Source organism: Oncorhynchus mykiss, chromosome 5, assembly GCF_013265735.2.
Source record: "Oncorhynchus mykiss isolate Arlee chromosome 5, USDA_OmykA_1.1, whole genome shotgun sequence".
Classification (NCBI taxonomy): Eukaryota; Metazoa; Chordata; class Actinopteri; order Salmoniformes; family Salmonidae; genus Oncorhynchus; species Oncorhynchus mykiss.
The window spans coordinates 24,349,814-24,371,633 of record NC_048569.1 but is presented as its reverse complement, the minus strand read 5'-3'; the positions used below and the strand labels follow the sequence as shown (position 1 = coordinate 24,371,633).

The 21,820-nt window shown below is 46.6% G+C and overlaps 1 protein-coding gene across 4 annotated transcripts in view; it reads left to right on the top strand.

Moving 5' to 3' along the window:
• mast4 (microtubule associated serine/threonine kinase family member 4) overlaps positions 1 to 21,820 on the top strand; it is a 172,053-nt gene that overhangs the window by 54,826 nt on the left and 95,407 nt on the right. The window contains exon 1 of one of the 4 annotated variants that reach the window (XM_036977105.1): positions 17,447 to 17,922. The exons of the other annotated variants lie outside the window; for them this stretch is intronic. Coding sequence (XP_036833000.1) covers positions 17,812 to 17,922 — 111 coding nt within the window. The 5' untranslated portion in view covers positions 17,447 to 17,811. Of the gene's footprint in view, positions 1 to 17,446; positions 17,923 to 21,820 lie in introns of those variants that run through there. 4 annotated transcript variants of the gene reach the window in all.

Here is a 21,820-nt window from a genome sequence, read left to right as displayed (position 1 = left end):
TTGTCAGGGACAGTTGTTTTGTTTTTTATTTTCGTGTTTGTCAGGGACCATGCACAACTTGTTGCACCTGAGATGGCTTTCTGTGGGACTAGATGATTGTGGATCCTTGCTACAGAATTCCAGATCACAATGTCTGAAAAGTAGGAAATATTATTAACCAGGTTGCTATTGGTAAATAAAAAGTGTGCTCAATGACTTACTTGGATTTTAAGAGGTATATTAGAATATGCATTCTCAGTCGGCAGGTATCCTGAGTTTTGGGGACTTGAATCAAAGTTTAAAAACTAATCAATCTCATATGAAAAGCTGTCTTTGTTCCATCAAATGAAACATTTCCCTGCAGCACTGGGCTGTTTAGCCCCAGGGACCATGTTACACAATTTTTATATATGAAAAAACACATTAGCCTTCTCAAAATCATCTTCTGTTCTTTTGGAAGATCCTGTCAGGGCTGTCCATGTCAGCTTTATATGTATCCAATCTCTATATAGGCTTTGGCCCATGGATCTCATGCTAAATTGTAATATTCTTAGGAGAATACAAATTATCATCAGAATCATTAGAATTATTCATTCATTACGGCGGGGTTCTCAAAAGGGTCATTGGAGTTTGAAGCAGGAGTAGGAACCGGTTCAGCTAACAAAACTGGGAGAAAAAAATAATATATATATATTTATATTTATATTTGAGAAACCAAAATCGGAACCATGAACGAAAGTAATCTTTACTGTCCTGAGCAGAACAGTTATTTTAAAAGCATGGGAACCGGTCAATGTTTTATGTTCTGGGCATTTTTTCTTCAGCCCTACACAAAACGCAAACAAATGACCTATGCAAAGCCCTCACTGTCTGCCTGCCAGAAAATCTTTGCCAGTGTGTGTGCCAGGGTTTCCGTTAAGTAACGTGACCGGGAAGATTTCAATTTACCGGGCGTTGGAGAATTTTGCCGGACATTCAGAACCGACCTGGTGTAGCCAGCACCATCAGTAAATTAGGAGTATTGGCCAAATGAGCCACATTTACATGTCCTTAAACCGCCTATAACAAAAACACTTTATTTTGTTTCGATGTGTAGAATATATAAAACTTTATGGCCTATTATTTGTGTTTTCTGTTTTCCTAAAACAATACAGTATGTCAACATCACTGTTAAGCTGTCAGAGATTTGAGCACTAAATGCATCAGGGCTTTGGCTGCATAGACCTATAGGCTTAGGTGTCCACTGTATACAGTGGAATGTATCATTCCATGAGACTGACCAGGTAAATCTAGGTGAAAGCTATGATCCCTTATTGATGTTACTTGCTAAATCCATTTCAATCTGTGCAGATGAAGGGGAGGAGACAGGTTAAAGAAGGAGTTTTAAACAGTGAAACAATTGAGACATGGATTGTGGAAGTGTGCCATTTGGAGGGTGAATGGGCAATATTTGAACGTGATATGGTAGTAGGTGCCAGGCGCACTGGTTTGAGTGTGTCATAACTGAAACACAGTTTCCCGTGTGTATCAAGAATGGTCCACCACCCAAAGGACATCTAGCAACTTTACACAACTGTGGGAAGCATTGGAGACAACATGGGGGCCAGCATGCTTGTGGAGTCCATGCCCTGACAAACTGAGGCTGTTCTGAGCGCAATAAGAGACACATTCTATGTTTAAAGGCACTTAAATATTGTCTTGCCCATTCACCCTCTGAATGGCATGCAACTCAATATTAGAAAGGTGTTCTTAATGTTTTGTGCACTCTGTGTATATACAGTACCAGTCAAAAGTTTGGAAACTCCCAAGGTTTTTCTTTATTTTTATTATTTTCAGCATTGTAGAATAATAGTGAAGACATCACAACTATGAAATAACACAGGGAACCATGTAGTAACCAAAAAAGTGTTAAACAAATATATTTATATTCTTAAAAGTAGCCACCCTTTGCGTTGATTGACAGCTTTGAAAGCTCTTGGCATTCTCTCAACCAGCTTCACCTGGAATGCTTTTCCATCAGTCTTGAAGGGGTTTCCACATGCTGAGTACTGCTTTTCCTTCACTCTGCAGTCCAACTCATCCCAAACCATCTCAATTAGGTTGAGGTCGGGTGATTTTGGATGCCAGGTCATCTGATGCAGCACTCCATCACTCTCCTTGGTCAAATAGCCCTTACATAGCCTGGAGGTGTGTTGGGCCATTGTCCTGTTGAAAAACAAATGATAGTCCCATTAACCTCTCTGGGATATGTGGGGCTAGCATCCCACCTGGCCGAAAGCCAGGGAAAATGCAGAGCGCCAAATTCAAATAAATTACTAAAAAAATCAAACTTTCATTAAATCACACATGCAAGATAGCAAATTAAAGCTACACTTGTTGTGAATCCAGCCAACATGTCAGATTTCAATAAGGCTTTTCGGTGAAAGCAAACAATGCTATTATCTGAGGATAGCACCTCCGTAAACAAAGATAAATCATATTTCAACCCTGCAGGCGAGCCATATTTCAACCATGCCTTTGACGAGCTTCTTTTGTTGGCACTCCAATATGTCCCATAAACATCACAAATTGTCCTTTTGTTTGATTAATTCCATCAAAATATATATCCAAAATGTCAATTTATTTGGTGCGTTTGATCCAGAAAAACACCGATTCCAACTTGCTCAACGTGACTACAAAATATCTCAAAAGTTGCCTGTAAACTTTGCCAAAACATTTCAAACTACTTTTGTAATACAACTTGAGGTATTTAACGTAAATAATCGATACAATTGAAGACTGGATGATATATGTTCAATACAGGAAGAAAACAAACTGAAGCTAGCTTTCTGGGCACACGCCTCTATCTAACAGTACACTTCAAGTGACCCTCGTTCAAGATTGTGTAATGAAGAAGTACGACCAAGGAATAACCTCAACCAATTTCTAAAGACTGTTGTCATCCAGTGGAAGCGATAGGAACTGCAAGAAGGTCCCTTAGAAATCTGGATTCCCAATGAAAACTCATTGAAAAGAGTGACCTAAAAAAAAAAAATCTAAATGGTTTGTCTTTGGGGTTTTGCCTGCTAAATAAGTTATGTTATACTCACAGACATGATTCAAACAGTTTTAGAAACTTCAGTGTGTTTTCTATCCAAATCTACTAATACTATGCATATCTTATCTTCTGGGGATGAGTAGCAGGCAGTTGAATTTGGGCATGCATTTCATCCGGACGTGAAAATACTGCCCCCTGTCACCAAGAAGTTAACTTCAGAATTGGTGGTTCCCCTGCGGGATGGTTGAGCTAACGTAGGCTTATGCGATTAGCATGAGGTTGTACGTTACAAGAACATTTCTCAGGACATAGACTTATCTCTGATATTGGCAGAAAGCTTAAATTCTTGTTAATCTAACGGCGCTGTCCAATCTACAGTAGCTATTACAGTGAAAGAATACCATGCTATTGATTGAGAAGAGTGCACAGTTTTGAACATGGAAAGTTATTAATAAACAAATTAGGCACATTTGGGCAGTCTTGATGCAAAATTTTGAACAGAAATGCAATGGTTCATTGGATCATACTAAACTTTTTCCACATTCACTGCTGCCATCTAGTGGCCAATATCGAAATTGCACCTGGGCTGGAACACTGCATTATGGCCTTTCTCTTGCGTATCAAAATGATGGTACGAAAAAAATACAAAATTAGTTTTTTTCTTTGTATTATCTATCTATCTATGTATTATCTAGAATGCGAAGAGTTTCGAAAGCGTTCATCAAGGTGTTATGTCATAGTTTTGATGTCTTCACTATCATTCTACAATGTAGAAAATAGTAAAAATAAAGAATATCCCTTGAATGAGTGTGTCCAAACATTTGTCTGGTAGTGTGTGTTTACACATATAAACTCAGCAAAAAAAAGAAACTGCCCTTTTTCAGACCCTGTTTTTCAAAGGTAATTCGTAAAGATCCAAATAACTTCACAGATCTTCATTGTAAAGGGTTGAAACACTGTTTCCCATGCTTGTTCAATGAACCATAAATAATTCATAACGACCGTTCCAAAGGTGCATGTTTAAGACACTAACAGCTTACAGACGGTAGGCAATTAAGGTCACAGTTATGAAAACTTAGGACACTAAAGAGGCCTTTCTACTGACTCTGGAAAAACACCAAAAGAAAGATGCCCAGGGTCCCTGCTCATCTGCGTGAACATGCCTTAGGCATGCTGCAAGCAGGCAATGGGACTGCAGATGTGGCCAGGACAATAACTTGCAATGTCTGTACTGTGAGATGCCTAAGACAGCACTGCAGGGAGACAGAACGGACAGCCGATCGTCCTCGCAGTGGCAGACCACGTGTAACAACACCTGCATACGATCGCTACATCCAAACATCACACCTGCGGGACAGGTATGGGATGGCAATAACAACTGCACCAGTTACACCAGGAATGCACATTCCCTCCATCAGTGCTCAGACTGTCCTCAATAGGCTGAGAGAGGCTGGACTGAGGGCTTGTTGTAGACCTGTTGGATTAACTTTTTCAATGCTAGTGAAGGATACTATAGTTATCACATTTCACATTGGATTTATTAACTACAAAATGGTAATATGGCTTTAATTTTTTTATTCTGGTGCCGCTCGGCCAGAAAACAAAGGAACACTAAACTTTTTTTGCGTTCAAACCGGTTGAACTTTATTTTGCTTGTCGGAACAGTGCAGAACTGGGAAAAAAATGTTTCTGTTCAGAACGAAACGATTGAAGAATTATTTCTGTTCCAATCCCTGGTTCAAAGTGCTACAGTAAGTTTTAACATGAGAAGCTCAGCAAGGCGTGTCTTATGAACACTTCCCATCACTCACTCACTCACTCACTCAGATGGCCTTTGGATATCTTTGGTCACATCGAGCCCAGAACTCATTAAACCTCGCTCTTAATTACGCCAATTAGCAACAGCATTATAGAACAGTGGTCTTGTTGTCTGGTAATGGAAGGCAGCCAACACTGACAGTGCTGTACCAATGGTAGCATGTTGGTGTTTGAGACAATACAACTTGAGCAGTTTGAGATATGCTCTTGGTCTGGTGGATTAGTGTTTGAGGAGGTTGATTTTGCCTTTTTGCTTCAGTTTGAGAGATGATTGAAATGTGTGATAATGACACTGTGTTTGTGCTAATAATTAACATGTATTATCCCTACTCTCAATATTGTTGTTATTGTACAGCAGTGATTTTGGAAGGCAACTCCTCAAGCTCTTCTCTGTTTGTATTCAAGCACCTGTTTCCCAATGGATCCTAGTTGATATTCTTTCAAAGGCAGATTTCCTATCAGGAGCTGAATTTTGCATCAGCTCTGTAAAATGTTCCCTGAGCTTACCTTGAAGTATGGCTGGTAATTAACTCAATAATTTACTCATTATATCTGCAGTTTTTCCTTGGCATTCACTGGTACGGTGGTATTAGCTTTCAATATATCGTCTTCCTGAGTGTCTGTCACTTTCATTGAGCCACACTAGAAATATGTCACCTACGCTCAGTCTGGCCCGTCTTCCTCACCTCCCAGCCCCCCCAGTGCCAGCTCTACCATGATCTCCCTCTATCAACCATGCCTTGCCCCCCCCCCCCTCGCTTCGCAGGTCTGCTGTTATTGCTTTCTCGCTTTTCTCCACCTTCATGCTTTTCCGTCATGCACCCGGGTGTGCAGGTCTCCTTCCCTTTTCGCATGGCACATCCCTGTTGACCATGATTAGGTTTGACAGGAAATCAATAGGTTTCTCCTGGCCTGAAATGGAGATAAGATTGTCATAATCCTGATGTTGTGGCTGTGTGGACTGGAATTCTCCTTCATTATTGTAGTCACTGATGTCCTTTGGAGATATCGTTTCTCCTGCATTGGGTCTGCAGAGGTGATGTCAGAGCTGAGATGAGTTGTATTGGACACAGTCCAAGGTGTGCTTTGTGTACAGCAGGGATCATCAACTAGATTCAGCTATGGGCCTATTTATTTATTTATTTTTCCTTGAGCGGATGGTCAGGGGGCTTAAACGTCATTCCAAAAATGTGGATACTACTCTAACACAATTTCAAACATTGCTTACATTTGTATACGCTCACATATACTGTGTCTCTCTATGCGTGGGGATACTTTGGAACAGATTTCCAAAATGAAAATCACTGTTTTTAGTCTCAAAACATTGAGGGCTAAATAATGTCAGTATGCATCTCTGTGCTCGTATTCAAGTTGAACATAGCTACTGAATGTTTTTTAAATGAATGCTTGTATACATACAAACCCTAGCATGTCCTTTCAGTCCCATTCTCAAGGTCACCTTCCAAGGTCATGTTAAGCCCATGACCTCACATGTCCAGTAATCTTAGAATACAGTACATTACGATTATGTGACATGTTACTGTGTGTACATACATGCACAGAGGTAGGATGTAAGTGAAAACTGTCAATTTCAATGAAGTGGCTGCTGTTGAGAGGTCAGACCCCTGTCAAACTAATCTGCTGGGCATAATACAGTAGGTTCAGAAAGTATTCAGACCCCTTGACTTTTTTCACATTTTGTTATGTTACAGCCTTATTCTAAAATTGATTAAATTGTTTTTTTCCAAATTTTTCATACAATACCCCATAATGACACATATATATTTTAATTAAGAATAAATCAAATCAAAGCATATTTATTTATATAGCCCTTCGTACATCAGCTGATATCTCAAAGTGTTGTACAGAAACCCAGCCTAAAACCCCAAACAGCAAGCAATGCAGGTGTGTTGAAGCACCCTGGCTAGGAAAAACTCTCTAGAAAGGCCAAAACCTAGGAAGAAACCTAGAGGAACCAGGCTATGAGGGGTGGCCAGTTCTTTTCTGGCTGTGCCGGGTGGAGATTATAACAGAACATGGTCAAGATGTTCAAATGTTCATAAATGACCAGCATGGTCAAATAATAGGTCTGGGACAGGTAGCACGTCCGGTGAACAGGTCAGGATTCCATAGGCACAGGCAGAACAGTTGAAACTGGAGCAGCAGCACGGCCAGGTGGACTGGGGATAGCAAGGAGTCAGTGACTCAACCTACTCAAGTGACGCACCCCTCCTAGGGACGGCATGAATAAAAAACGGAAAAATCACTTTCACATTAGTGTTCAGACCCTTTACTCATTACTTGGTTGAAGCTCCTTTGGCAGCGATATAAAGCCTTGAGTCTTCTTGGGTATGACGCCACAAGATTGGCACACCTGTTTTAGGGGAGTTCTTCTCTGCAGATCCTCTCAATCTCTGTCAGGTTGGATGGGGAACGTTGCTGCTCAGCTATTTTCAGGTCTCTCCAGAGATGTTTGATCGGGTCCAATTTTGGGCTCTGGCTGGGCCACTCAAGGGTATTCGGAGACTTGTCCCGAAGCCACTCCTGTGTTGTTTTGGCTGTGTGCTTAGGGTAAATGTTCTGTTGGAAGGTGAATCTTTACCCCAGCCTTAAGTCCTGAGCGCTCTGTAGCAGGTTTTCATCAAGGATCTGTCTGTACTTTGCTCTGTTCATCTTTCCCGCGATCCTGACTAGTCTCCCTGCTGTCACTGCCATGCTTCACCGTAGGGATGGTGCCAGGTTTCCTTCAGAAGTGACGCTTGGCATTCAGGCCCAAAGAGTTCAATCTTGGTCTCATCAGACCAGAGAATCTTGGTTCTCATGGTCAGAGTACTTTAGGTACCTTTTGGCAAACTCCAATTGGGCTGTCATGTGCTTTTTACTGGTTATTGTCTTCCGTCTGGCCACTACCATAAAGGCCTGTTTGGTGGAGTGCTGCAGAGATGTTTGTCCTTCTGGAAGGTTCTCCCAGCTCCAGAGGAACTCTGGAGCTCTGTCAGAGTGACCATCGGGTTCTTGGTCACTTCCCTGACCAAGGCCCTTCTCCCCGATTGTGCTAGGAGTCTTGGTGGTTGCCAACTTCTTCCGTTTAAGAATGATGGAGGCCACTGTGTTCTTGGGACCTTCAATGCTGCAGATATTTTTTGGTACCCTTCCCCAGATCTGTGCCTCGACACAATCTTGTCTCTGAACTCTACGGACAATTCCTTCGACCTCATGGCTTGGTTTTTGCTTTGTAAAAAGGTGTGCATTTTACAAATCATGTCCGATCAAGTGAATTTACCACAGGTGGACTCAATCAAGTTGTAAACGCATCTCAAGGATGATCAATTCCAACAGGATGCACCTAAGCTCAATTTTGAGTCTCATAGCAAAGGGTCTGAATACTTACGTGAGTAAGGTGTAAAAATGTCTAAACCTGTTTTCACATTGTGAGAATGGGGTATTAAATGCGGAAGACACATTACTGTTGAATACATTCAATTGGACATCTGACTAGGTATCCCCATTTCCCTTTTATTGTGTGTAGATTGAGGTAAACATTTAATCCATTTCACAGTAAGGTTGTAACGGAACAATGTGGAAAAAGGCAAGGGATCTGAATACTTCCTGAATGCACTGTTTCTCTGTTTTGGGATTCTAAAATGATATTAATCCACATTTTGACATTGTGTTTCTGCTTGTGATAGAATGGGAAATGAAATGAAACGACAGGGAACACAGTCTGTACGGGACTCCTGTAGTAATCCCTGGCGGAATCAAACTGACATCCGTTTCATATGTGTTATACATGTATCAAATATATAGTCCTTATTTTCCTGTAACATCACGGATCCAACTGCTGACACAAATCTACATTCTTTTATTCACGAAGCATAATACAGAACGAGAAGGTTGTATGTGATTTATTGCAACCTTGAGTTGCTTTTTGTGAGGATGTTCTTGCACCACATTGTTAAAATGAGAAGAAAGGTGTTTGTGCTTTCTGCTTGGTCTTTCAATGCTCTGACGAAGGTCAAAAGGCCAACAACAAAACGATTCCAAGCATGGGCGTGTGTGGGAGTTTAATTTCATTTGAACATCTGACGCACCTCTGCTGCAGATGTGTGCGAGGGCATTTCATTTTGTTGCACCACATTGCATCTTGGACTCCGCTGTGAGGGATTGGTTCTTTAAGGTGACCAAGTCTGCTTTTCTTTCCAGCTGAGGGATTGACTATAGGGTTATAAGGTCATATATGCTCTCACTCCAAAGGACTGGCTATATACACATATGTCAGACTGAGCTTTCCCTGTAAAGGGTCTGTTTTAGTCTCTTTCTTTCCCCTCTCTTTCTCCATCTATCTTTCTCCCCCCTCTTTCTTTTTATCTTTCACTTTCTCCATCTCTTTATCTTTCTCTCTTTCTCCCCCTCCACAGGCCATGGCCCTCCTCCTCCCGCCTTAGGCCGGCAGGCGTCCTCTCGCTCCGATAAGCCCAGGCAGGGCAGAGGAGTAGCGGGGGCCTTGGGTCACTCAATCAGCTCTCACTGCAGGCTCTAAGGGCTAACTCCCGCTCAAACCCCTCTCTCTTCTCCACACTCCTACGTCCTCTCCTCCTCGCCACTCGCTGCAGGAAACGGCCTTAGCAGCCCACCTGCCGGGAGGAAATGAGACACAGAAACCCCCTGGGACTTCCTTTAGAGGCCAGCATGCGGCCAAGGGCCTCTTCCGCCCAGACCCAGTGGTAGTTGCAGTGGCTATACTCCCCACACAATGCTCTACTCTGGCTGATTTTCCAACAAGGCTTGTCCTGTAAGAGGTTGTGGAAAAGCGTATACCAGTAAAGGTTGAGTGGACGACAGATTAAACTGGTCTTACTGAATGCGTTTCCTCTGAGTCCATTGAAGGAATTGAGTTGTCACTGCCGCTGTACCCTCCTGATTTGTTTAAGTCATTTCCTGACAGTTGCATTTGAATCTCTTGCATGAGCTCAGGGTATTGTTGTGGAGATTGTCCCTTGAACTCTACATGTTTGCCTCGCCGTAGGGCCTGAAGTATTTGCTTTCACTTTGCACTGCGGGGATCGTCCCTTGCATTGAATAAGACTAATGACCTTTCGGACAGGTTTTTCCCAGCTCTTCATTCTCACTTTAAATGGAATTTCCTTAATTGTGCCCTCTAAGCAGCGGCAGACTGGGAGCAGGGAATTGGAAAAAGTAACTCGGGCATAATGCAATGTTTTAATTCCCACAGGTAATCTAGGGGGCATTGTTCAGAGTCCGAGAGGTGACGGTGCTAATCCACCTCCTGTTGAGGTTTGAAAAGTTGAAGAATGAATCCAAAACCAGTCCTGTTATTTTAGAGCTCTCTTCCCTCTCAATTATTTTCTCCCCTTATCAGGGACCACACAACTGACTTGCAATCCGGCTGCATTCAAATGCTGCTCTGGTCTACAGGCGGACAGAGAAGTGACCTGTTTGACCTTCCACGCTGTTTTTCCCCTCCTCAGCCATAGGTAGCTGATTAGCTGTCACTTGTCCGTGCTCGATAACAGAAATCATTTGAGTTTGGTGGAAGACTGTGAGAATGGATGGGGCGCCACTTAATATTCAGAGGGGAGTCACAGCAAATGGAAATGAGCGAGAGACAGAGGGGAGGGGAGGGGAGAGGTCTGTGAAATTGCCGGATGGAATTGGCGTGATGGCAATCATGAACCTACTTATTTCTCTTAATGCTAATCATTCAGAATGGGGCGACTGAAGTTGTGCCTGTGGCGGAGTGTAGCGTTGGAGAAGAGTCCCGGTTGGGTTACTTGCTGAGTGCCTGGGAACTGATATAACTTCTAATAGAGACAGCCAGGAAAGAAAAAACAGCAATGTGGAAAATGAGTGTAAATTGACAGTGGATATGCAGTTTCAGTGCCTTCAGAAAGTATTCATACCCCTTGACTTATTCCACATTTTGTTACGTCTCACCCATCTATACACAATACCCCATAATAACAAAGTTGAAAACATGTTTTTAGACATTTTAGCAAATGTATTGAAAATAAAATACAGATGTCATTTACATTCACACCAATTCACCAATTCACACGCCTCTCCCTTGCTCTCAGCCCTTGCCTCTCCCTTGCTCTCAGCCCTTTCCTCTCCCTTGCTCTCACCCCTTTCCTCTCCCTTGCTCTCAGCCCTTGCCTCTCCCTTGCTCTCACCCCTTTCCTCTCCCTTGCTCTCAGCCCTCGCCTCTCCCTTGCTCTCAGCCCTTGCCTCTCCCTTGCTCTCACCCCTTTCCTCTCCCTTGCTCTCAGCCCTTGCCTCTCCCTTGCTCTCAGCCCTTGCCTCTCCCTTGCTCTCAGCCCTTGCCTCTCCCTTGCTCTCAGCCCTTGCCTCTCCCTTGCTCTCAGCCCTTGCCTCTCCCTTGCTCTCAGCCCTTGCCTCTCCCTTGCTCTCAGCCCTTGCCTCTCCCTTGCTCTCAGCCCTTGCCTCTCCCTTGCTCTCAGCCCTTGCCTATCCCTTGCTCTCAGCCCTTGCCTATCCCTTGCTCTCAGCCCTTGCCTATCCCTTGCTCTCAGCCCTTGCCTCTCCCTTGCTCTCAGCCCTTGCCTCTCCCTTGCTCTCAGCCCTTGCCTCTCCCTTGCTCTCAGCCCTTGCCTCTCCCTTGCTCTCAGCCCTTGCCTCTCCCTTGCTCTCAGCCCTTGCCTCTCCCTTGCTCTCAGCCCTTGCCTCTCCCTTGCTCTCAGCCCTGGCCTCTCCCTTGCTCTCAGCCCTGGCCTCTCCCTTGCTCTCAGCCCTGGCCTCTCCCTTGCTCTCAGCTGCAGTCTCTGTCCTCTGGACATTCTGACCTTCAGATGCGCCCCATATCTTAGGCCCAGGGGAGAGAGAACGTTTGAATAATTACTAATTTAATAGCAGAGGCCAGTTAGCCACGGCTGCTCTCTGCAGCTGGACAGGCGGTCACGACAGGATAACAGCTGTATTGTTTGAATGGAGAGGAGGAGAGCAGGAGAACAATTCCTGGCAGGATATCCTCCTCTGCGTTACATGGTCACCTTGTGCGCCACAAAATGTGGCTGTTCCGCTCGGGGAAAGGGCTGAGGCAGAACTAGGGCCCCCAGTCGCCTCTCAGTCCCTATGCTAAATTAGATTGGTCTCCCCTTCTCTCTCCCTCTTGGTCTCCCCCCTCTGTGTCCCCCCCTGTGTGTCCCTTCTCTCTGTGTGTGTGTGTCCCTTCTGTCTGTGTGTCCGTATCCCTTCTGTCTGTGTGTCCGTCTCCTGTCTGTATGTGTGTCCCTTCTGTCTGTCTGTGTGTGTGTGTGTGTCTGTGTCCCCTTCTGTCTGTGTCCCCTTTTGTCTGTGTCCCCTTTTGTCTGTGTCCCCTTTTGTCTGTGTCCCCTTTTGTCTGTGTCCCCTTTTGTCTGTGTCCCCTTTTGTCTGTGTCCCCTTTTGTCTGTGTCCCCTTTTGTCTGTGTCCCCTTTTGTCTCTGTCCCCTTTTGTCTGTGTGTGTGTGTGTGTGTGTGTGTGTGTCCCTTCTGTGTGTGTGTGTGTGTTGTCCCCCTTCTGTGTGTGTGTGTCGTCCCCCTTCTGTCTGTGTGTGGGTCCGTGTCCCCCCTTCTGTCTGTGTGTGCGTCCGTGTCCCCCCTTCTGTCTGTGTGCGCGCCCCCTTCTGTCTGTGTGTGTTTTCCCCTTCTGTCTGTGTGTGTTTTGTCTGTGTGTGTTTTGTCTGTGTGTGTTTTGTCTGTGTGTGTTTTCCCCTTCTGTCTGTGTGTTTTCCCCTTCTGTCTGTGTGTGTTTTCCCCTTCTGTCTGTGTGTGTTTTGTCTGTGTGTGTTTTCCCCTTCTGTCTGTGTGTTTTCCCCTTCTGTCTGTGTGTGTTTTCCCCTTCTGTCTGTGTGTGTTTTCCCCTTCTGTCTGTGTGTTTTCCCCTTCTTTGCGTGTGTTTTCCCCTTCTGTCTGTGTGTGTTTTCCCCTTCTGTCTGTGTGTGTTTTCCCCTTCTGTCTGTGTGTTTTCCCCTTCTGTCTGTGTGTGTTTTCCCCTTCTGTCTATGTGTGTTTTGTCTGTGTGTGTTTTCCCCTTCTGTCTGTGTGTTTTCCCCTTCTGTCTGTGTGTTTTCCCCTTCTGTCTGTGTGTTTTCCCCTTCTGTCTGTGTGTGTTTTCCCCTTCTGTCTGTGTGTTTTCCCCTTCTGTCTGTGTGTTTTCCCCTTCTTTGCGTGTGTTTTCCCCTTCTGTCTGTGTGTTTTCCCCCTTCTGTCTGTGTGTTTTCCCCCTTCTGTCTGTGTGTTTTCCCCCTTCTGTCTGTGTGTGTTTTCCCCTTCTGTCTGTGTGTGTTTTCCCCTTCTGTCTGTGTGTGTTTTGTCTGTGTGTGTTTTCCCCTTCTGTCTGTGTGTGTTTTCCCCTTCTGTCTGTGTGTTTTCCCCTTCTGTCTGTGTGTTTTCCCCTTCTGTCTGTGTGTTTTCCCCTTCTGTCTGTGTGTTTTCCCCTTCTGTCTGTGTGTGTTTTCCCCTTCTGTCTGTGTGTGTTTTCCCCTTCTGTCTGTGTGTTTTCCCCTTCTGTCTGTGTGTTTTCCCCCTTCTGTCTGTGTGTTTTCCCCCTTCTGTCTGTGTGTTTTCCCCCTTCTGTCTGTGTGTGTTTTCCCCCTTCTGTCTGTGTGTGTTTTCCCCTTCTGTCTGTGTGTTTTCCCCTTCTGTCTGTGTGTTTTCCCCCTTCTGTCTGTGTGTTTTCCCCCTTCTGTCTGTGTGTTTTCCCCCTTCTGTCTGTGTGTTTTCCCCTTCTGTCTGTGTGTTTTCCCCTTCTTTGCGTGTGTTTTCCCCTTCTTTGCGTGTGTTTTCCCCTTCTTTGCGTGTGTTTTCCCCTTCTGTCTGTGTGTGTTTTCCCCTTCTGTCTGTGTGTGTTTTCCCCTTCTGTCTGTGTGTGTTTTCCCCTTCTGTCTGTGTGTTTTCCCCCTTCTGTCTGTGTGTTTTCCCCCTTCTGTCTGTGTGTTTTCCCCCTTCTGTCTGTGTGTTTTCCCCCTTCTGTCTGTGTGTTTTCCCCCTTCTGTCTGTGTGTTTTCCCCCTTCTGTCTGTGTGTGTTTTCCCCTTCTGTCTGTGTGTGATTTCCCCTTCTTTGCGTGTGTGTTTTCCCCTTCTTTGCGTGTGTCTCCCCCTTCTGTCTGTGTGTTCCCCCCTTCTTTGTGTCCCCCCCTTCTTTGCGTGTGTCCCCCCCTTCTTTGCGTGTGTCCCCCCCTTCTTTGCGTGTGTGTCCCCCCCTTCTTTGCGTGTGTGTCCCCCCCTTCTTTGCGTGTGTGTCCCCCCCTTCTTTGCGTGTGTCCCCCCCTTCTTTGCGTGTGTGTCCCCCCCTTCTTTGCGTGTGTGTCCCCCCCCTTCTTTGCGTGTGTCCCCCCCTTCTTTGCGTGTGTGTCCCCCCCTTCTTTGCGTGTGTGTCCCCCCCTTCTTTGCGTGTGTGTCCCCCCCTTCTTTGCGTGTGTGTCCCCCCCTTCTTTGCGTGTGTGTCCCCCCCTTCTTGCGTGTGTGTCCCCCCCTTCTTTGCGTGTGTGTCCCCCCCTTCTTTGCGTGTGTGTCCCCCCCTTCTTTGCGTGTGTGTCCCCCCCTTCTTTGCGTGTGTGTCCCCCCCTTCTTTGTGTGTGTGTCCCCCCCTTCTTTGCGTGTGTGTCCCCCCCTTCTTTGCGTGTGTGTCCTCCCCTTCTTTGCGTGTGTGTCCCCCCCTTCTTTGCGTGTGTGTCCCCCCCTTCTTTGCGTGTGTGTCCCCCCCTTCTTTGCGTGTGTGTCCCCCCCTTCTTTGCGTGTGTGTCCCCCCCTTCTTTGCGTGTGTGTCCCCCCCTTCTGTGCGTGTGTCCCCCCCTTCTGTGCGTGTGTGTCCCCCCCTTCTGTGCGTGTGTGTCCCCCCCTTCTGTGCGTGTGTGTCCCCCCCTTCTGTGCGTGTGTGTCCCCCCCTTCTGTGCGTGTGTGTCCCCCCCTTCTGTGCGTGTCCCCCCCTTCTGTGCGTGTCCCCCCCCTTCTGTGCGTGTCCCCCCCTTCTGTGCGTGTCCCCCCCTTCTGTGCGTGTCCCCCCCTTCTGTGCGTGTCCCCCCCTTCTGTGGGTGTCCCCCCCTTCTGTGCGTGTCCCCCCCTTCTGTGGGTGTCCCCCCCTTCTGTGCGTGTCCCCCCCTTCTGTGCGTGTCCCCCCCTTCTGTGCGTGTCCCCCCCTTCTGTGCGTGTCCCCCCCTTCTGTGCGTGTCCCCCCCTTCTGTGCGTGTCCCCCCCTTCTGTGCGTGTCCCCCCCTTCTGTGCGTGTCCCCCCCTTCTGTGCGTGTCCCCCCCTTCTGTGCGTGTCCCCCCCTTCTGTGCGTGTCCCCCCCTTCTGTGCGTGTCCCCCCCTTCTGTGCGTGTCCCCCCCTTCTGTGCGTGTCCCCCCCTTCTGTGCGTGTCCCCCCCTTCTGTGCGTGTCCCCCCCTTCTGTGCGTGTCCCCCCCTTCTGTGCGTGTCCCCCCCTTCTGTGCGTGTCCCCCCCTTCTGTGCGTGTCCCCCCCCTTCTGTGCGTGTGTCCCCCCCCTTCTGTGCGTGTGTCCCCCCCCTTCTGTGTGTGTGTGTCCCCCCCCTTCTGTGTGTGTGTGTCCCCCCCTTCTGTGTGTGTGTGTCCCCCCCTTCTGTGTGTGTGTGTCCCCCCCTTCTGTGTGTGTGTGTGTCCCCCTTCTGTGTGTGTGTGGCCCCCCCCTTCTGTGTGTGTGTGTGTCCCCCCTTCTGTGTGTGTGTCCCCCCTTCTGTGTGTGTGTGTGTCCCCCTTCTGTGTGTGTCCCCCCCTTCTGTGTGTGTGTCCCCCCCCTTCTGTGTGTGTCCCCCCCTTCTGTGTGTGTCCCTCCCCTTCTGTGTGTGTCCCCCCCTTCTGTGTGTGTCCCCCCCTTTTGTGTGTGTCCCCCCCTTCTGTGTGTGTGTCCCCCCCTTCTGTGTGTGTGTCCCCCCCTTCTGTGTGTGTGTCCCCCCCTTCTGTGTGTGTGTCCCCCCCTTCTGTGTGTGTGTCCCCCCCTTCTGTGTGTGTGTCCCCCCCTTCTGTGTGTGTGTCCCCCCCTTCTGTGTGTGTGTCCCCCCCTTCTGTGTGTGTGTCCCCCCCTTCTGTGTGTGTCCCCCCCCTTCTGTGTGTCCCCCCCCCCTTCTGTGTGTGGTCCCCCCTTCTGTGTGTGTGTCCCCCCCTTCTGTGTGTGTGTGTCCCCCTTCTGTGTGTGTGTCCCCCCCCTTCTGTGTGTGTGTGTCCCCCTTCTGTGTGTGTCCCCCTTCTGTGTGTCCCCCCCCCCGTCTGTGTGTGTCCCCCCCCTTCTGTGTGTGTCCGTCCCCCCTTCTGTGTGTGTGTGTGTGTGTGTGTGTCCCCTTCTGTGTGTGTGTGTCTCCCCCCCTTCTGTGTGTGTCTCCCCCCCTTCTGTGTGTGTCTCCCCCCCTTCTGTGTGTGTCTCCCCCCCTTCTGTGTGTGTCTCCCCCCCTTCTGTGTGTGTCTCCCCCCCTTCTGTGTGTGTCTCCCCCCCTTCTGTGTGTGTCTCCCCCCCTTCTGTGTGTGTCTCCCCCCCTTCTGTGTGTGTCTCCCCCCCTTGTGTGTGTCTCCCCCCCTTGTGTGTGTCTCCCCCCCTTGTGTGTGTCTCCCCCCCTTGTGTGTGTCTCCCCCCCTTGTGTGTGTCTCCCCCCCTTGTGTGTGTCTCCCCCCCTTGTGTGTGTCTCCCCCCCTTGTGTGTGTCTCCCCCCCTTGTGTGTGTCTCCCCCCCTTGTGTGTCTCCCCCCCTTGTGTGTGTCTCCCCCCCTTGTGTGTGTCTCCCCCCCTTGTGTGTGTCTCCCCCCCTTGTGTGTGTCTCCCCCCCTTGTGTGTGTCTCCCCCCCTTGTGTGTGTCTCCCCCCCTTGTGTGTGTCTCCCCCCCTTGTGTGTGTCTCCCCCCCTTGTGTGTGTCTCCCCCCCTTGTGTGTGTCTCCCCCCCTTGTGTGTGTCTCCCCCCCTTCTGTGTGTCTCCCCCCCTTCTGTGTGTCTCCCCCCCTTCTGTGTGTGTCTCCCCCCCCTTCTGTGTGTGTCTCCCCCCCTTCTGTGTGTGTCTCCCCCCCTTCTGTGTGTCTCCCCCCCTTCTGTGTGTCTCCCCCCCTTCTGTGTGTCTCCCCCCCTTCTGTGTGTCTCCCCCCCTTCTGTGTGTCTCCCCCCCTTCTGTGTGTCTCCCCCCCTTCTGTGTGTCTCCCCCCCTTCTGTGTGTGTCTCCCCCTTCTGTGTGTCCCCCCCCTTCTGTGTGTGTCCCCCTCCCTTCTGTGTGTGTCCCCCTCCCTTCTGTGTGTGTCCCCCTCCCTTCTGTGTGTGTCCCCCTCCCTTCTGTGTGTGTCCCCCTCCCTTCTGTGTGTGTCCCCCTCCCTTCTGTGTGTGTCCCCCTCCCTTCTGTGTGTGTCCCCCTCCCTTCTGTGTGTGTGTGTCCCCCCTTTCTGCGTGTGTGTGTGTGTCCTCCCCCTTCTGTCTGTCACCTGTCTCTCTCCCTTTCCCCCTCTTCTCCCTTCTCTCTCCCTTTCCCCCTCTTCTCCCTTCTCTCTCCCTTCTGTCTCTCCCCCTTTTCCCCTTCTCTCCCTTCTAGGTCTCTCCATTCTCTCTCCCTTCTGTCTCTCCTTCTCTCTTCCTCTTCTTCCCTTCCTGTTTTTCCCCTCTCCCTTTGTCTCCCCCTCTGTCGCCCTCTCTTTCACACACTAACTCACATTCACATATGCTCTCTCCCACACACTCATTCACATTCAAACATACTCTCTCTCACACATTCACACTGTCCTGAACTTCCAGAGGGGCGAGAAGAACAAGAGGGAGGTGTCAGCTGACTACCCCCCTCCAATCAGATAAGTTCTGATGTAAGTGTTTAGCAGCTGCTAAAATCAGATTTAGTGTGAGGGAGGGAGTGAGCTGGAGAGAGCGGAAGAAAGAGAGAGAGAGAGAGCGCGCAAGAGAGAGCCAGTTGTAGGCAGCCAGTCAGTGCAGCATGGCTATGTGCCGATAGGGAGGCATGAGAAGCCAGAGCTCTGTAGCATGGACGAGTCCAGCATTCTGAGGAGACGAGGGCTACAGGTAGGGAGGCATGAGAAGCCAGAGCTCTGTAGCATGGACGAGTCCAGCATTCTGAGGAGACGAGGGCTACAGGTAGGGAGATGGGAACAGATGTGTGTGACGTGGTAGTGTGTTTTTATGCGGAGCAGTGCTGCTGGACAGCAGAGCACAGTTAGGAGTTTCCTACCTTTTGTGTTAACACTTGGCGGTACCGGGTGAATAACAATTTGGCTGTGTGTGTGTGTGTCTCTGTGTGGGAGTTACTTAACTATTCACAGAACTGTGTTTTGTAGTTTTCTTAATTAGCTTACGTCTCCATACACATTGTAAGAACATTGGACAGAAATAGATTGATTTCCTCCGAGTCGATTTGATTTCTCAGTTACTTTGCTTTTGCCTTAGATTTCATGCTTTATGATATTAGTGTTAGACCCTGCCTAGGCTGCTGAAATGAATAGGCTGTAGGTTCCTAGCTATAGAGGCTGATTGATCTTGTCTGAAGTGCTGTCAACCAGCCTCTTATGCCGTATTGACTTCTTTATGATAATGGCGCAGATATGGAAGCTTGTGCTCCGCCGATGGAAGCCTTGATAAAAGTATTGGATGTGTGCAGGGCTGCTGCCATCCACAACTAATGGTTGCTTTATGGACGCGTGATTGCCGTCATCGTCCCATAACCGAATGGACACATGGTGCCAACATGGCTCACATTTCATTCCTATCCAGAACTTTATTCCAAGGTGTTTGATGTCTCTTTTTGTTTTTGTATCCACAAACACTATTGGAAAGCATCTCTTTTTTTTTGTGCTTTATATTTGTTGCCCACAACGGCAGTTTGCACAGATCAGTACTTGGTGAATAGCTCAGTCACTCCAAGTGAGAGTTGCCGGGTTAAAGGGGATTCAGAAGGGCTGTGAACTATTGTTGACTGGGATGTGAAACCTAAAGTGTGGTTTTATGGATCCTAAATTCCCAGCGAGTCATTTTATGTGCCAAGTTTTAATTGGTCTGCACTCCATAGATGAATCACAGCAGTAAAATGGCTTTTATGCTCCAACAATAATTTAATTATAAACAAAGGTAATTCATGCACGTTAGAGATTGCATTTTCCCCCTGTGCTGTTTTAATGATTTAAAATGATAGACAAAGCTAGGGACAGCATGTAAATGACCAAGTTATTGTTTTTTGTTCACTATTTAAAGTATGATGGTCTTTCCCTAGCGATTATTCACTTTTAGGAAAATCTAACAATCATTCTGAGCTTTATTTAGTTATTTTTGTTATGCTCTTAATGACTTTCTCTATAGTAGGTATTAACATTTTGTGTAATTGCCGCGTGTGTTTATCAGGAGCTCCCAAAGCCGTGATTTCCCTCACAGTAGCCAGCTAATCCCTAAACTCTTTGCTTCCGGGCATTACCTTTAAAGGACACCATTACCTCCCTCCTTGTTTATTGTTTCACACAGACATTACACCCAACGCTCTCCTTTATGAGCCCATAGAGCGCTGGTCAAAAGAAGTGCACTAGACTATAAAGGGAACAGGGTGTCATAGGACGCAGCCTAGATAGTGTTTACGTTTTGGTGAAGTGCATGGCTTTGAGCTGTATGCTGATTTATACACAGTATGTGGGCTTTGGAGTCAAGTCACCAGAAGATTGATTAATTTCTATATTGTATGCTATATTTAATGCCTTTCACTGTTATCTTGGCTTTTTTATGGAGTCTACACAAACGGAGCCAACGGAGGTCCGTTTGTGTCTCTCTCTAAGTAGTTCTACGTACAGTACCAGTCAGAAGTTTGGACACACCTACTCATTCAAGGATTTTTCTTTATTTTACTATTTTCTACATTGTAGAATAATAGTGAAGACATCACAACTATGAAATAACACATATAGAATCATGTAGTAACCAAAAAAGTGTTAACCTGTCTAGGAATGGTTCCGCTAGCGGAACCCCTCACCAACAGCCAATGAAATTGCAGGGCCCCAAATACAAATCAACAGTTATCTCATAAATCAAATTTCTCAAACATACAAATATTAGGCACCATTTTAAAGATAAAATTCTCGTCAATCCAGCCACAGTGTCTGATTTAAAAAGTGCTTTACAGCGAAAGCACCACAAACGATTGTTAGGTCACCACCAACTCACAGAAAAACACAGCCATTTTTCCAGCCAAAGAGAGGAGTCACAAAAAGCACAAATAGAGATAAAATGAATCACTAACCTTTGATGATCTTCATCAGATGACACTCATAGGACTTCATGTTACACAAAACATGTATGTTTTGTTTGGTAAAGTTCATATTTATATCCCAAAATCTTAATTTTACATTGGCGTGTTACGTTCATTAGTTCCAAAACATGCAGTGATATTGCAGAGAGCCACATGAATTCACAGAAATACTCATAAAAATGTTGATGAAAATTCAGCTATTATGCATGGAACTTTAGATACACTTCTCCTTAATGCAACCGCTGTGTCAGATTTTGAAAAAGCATAATCTGAGAATGGCGCTCAGAGCCCAAACCAGCCAGAGAAACATCCGCCATGTTGGGTAGTCAACATTATTCATAAATAGCATTATAAATATTCTCTTACCTTTGATCTTCATCAGAATGCACTCCCAGGAATCACAGTTCCACAATAAATGCTTGTTTTGTTCGATAATGTCCATTTATGTCCAATAGCTTCTTTTGTTAGAGCGTTTGGTAAACAAATCCAAAAGCGCGATCTGGTCCATTCGGACGAAACGTTCAAAAAGTTATATTACAGGTCGAAGAAACTTGTCAAACTAAGTATAGAATCAATCTTTAGGATGGTTTTATCATAAAAGTTCAATAATGTTTCAACCGGAGAATTCCATTGTCTGTTGAAAAGCAATGGAACGACAGCTACCTCTCAAGTGAAAGCGCGTGACTGAGAATGAGGCTGTAGTCAGATCCCTTAGTCAAACAGCTCCTATCCAGCCCCCCTTTACATGAGAAGCCTGAAACAAAGTTCTAAAGATGGTTGACATCTAGTGGAAGCCTTAGGAAGTGCAAAATAACCCATATCCCACTGTGTATTCGATAGGGGTGAGTTCAAAAACTACAAACCTCATATTTCCCACTTCCTGTTTGGATTTTTTTCTCAGGTTTTTGCCTGCCATATGAGTTCTGTTATACTCACAGACATCATTCAAACAGTTTTAGACACGTCAGAGTGTTTTCTATCCAATACTAATAATAATATGCATATATTAGCATCTGGGACTGAGTAGGAGGCAGTTCACTCTGGGCAAGCTAGCTAAGTGAAAATGCTGCCCTCTATCCCAAACAAGTTAAACAAATCAAGTAGCCACCCTTTGACTTGACAGCTTTGCACACTCTTGATATTCCTCACAATAACCCATAATGACAACGTGAAAACAGGTTTTTAGACATTTTTGCAAATGTATTAAAACTAAAAAACAGATTCTGTAGTATTCAGACCCTTTGCTATGAGACTCGAAATTGAGCTCTGATTAAACCTGTTTCCATTGATCATCCTTGAAATGTTTCTTCAACTTGGTTGGAGTGCACCTTTGGTAAATTGTGTTGATTGTACATGATTTGGAAAGACACACACCTATCTATTTAACCTGTCTAGGACGGAACCCACCAACGCAACAGCCAGTGAACGTGCAGGGCGCCAAATTCAAAACAACAAAAATCTCATAATTAAAATTCCTCAAGCATAAAAGTATTTTACACCATTTTAAAGATAAAATTCTCGTTAATCCAGCCACAGTGTCTGATTTCAAAAAGGATTTAAGGAGAAAGCACCACAAATTATTGTTAAGTCACCACCACCAAGCCACAGAAAAGACCCGCACAGTCTTCCCAGCCTGGTGCAGGTCTACAATTTTGTTTCTGGTGTCCTTTGACAGCTCTTTGGTCTTGGCCATAGTGGAGTTTGGAGTGTGACTGTTTGAGGTTGTGGACAGGTGTCTTTTATACTGAT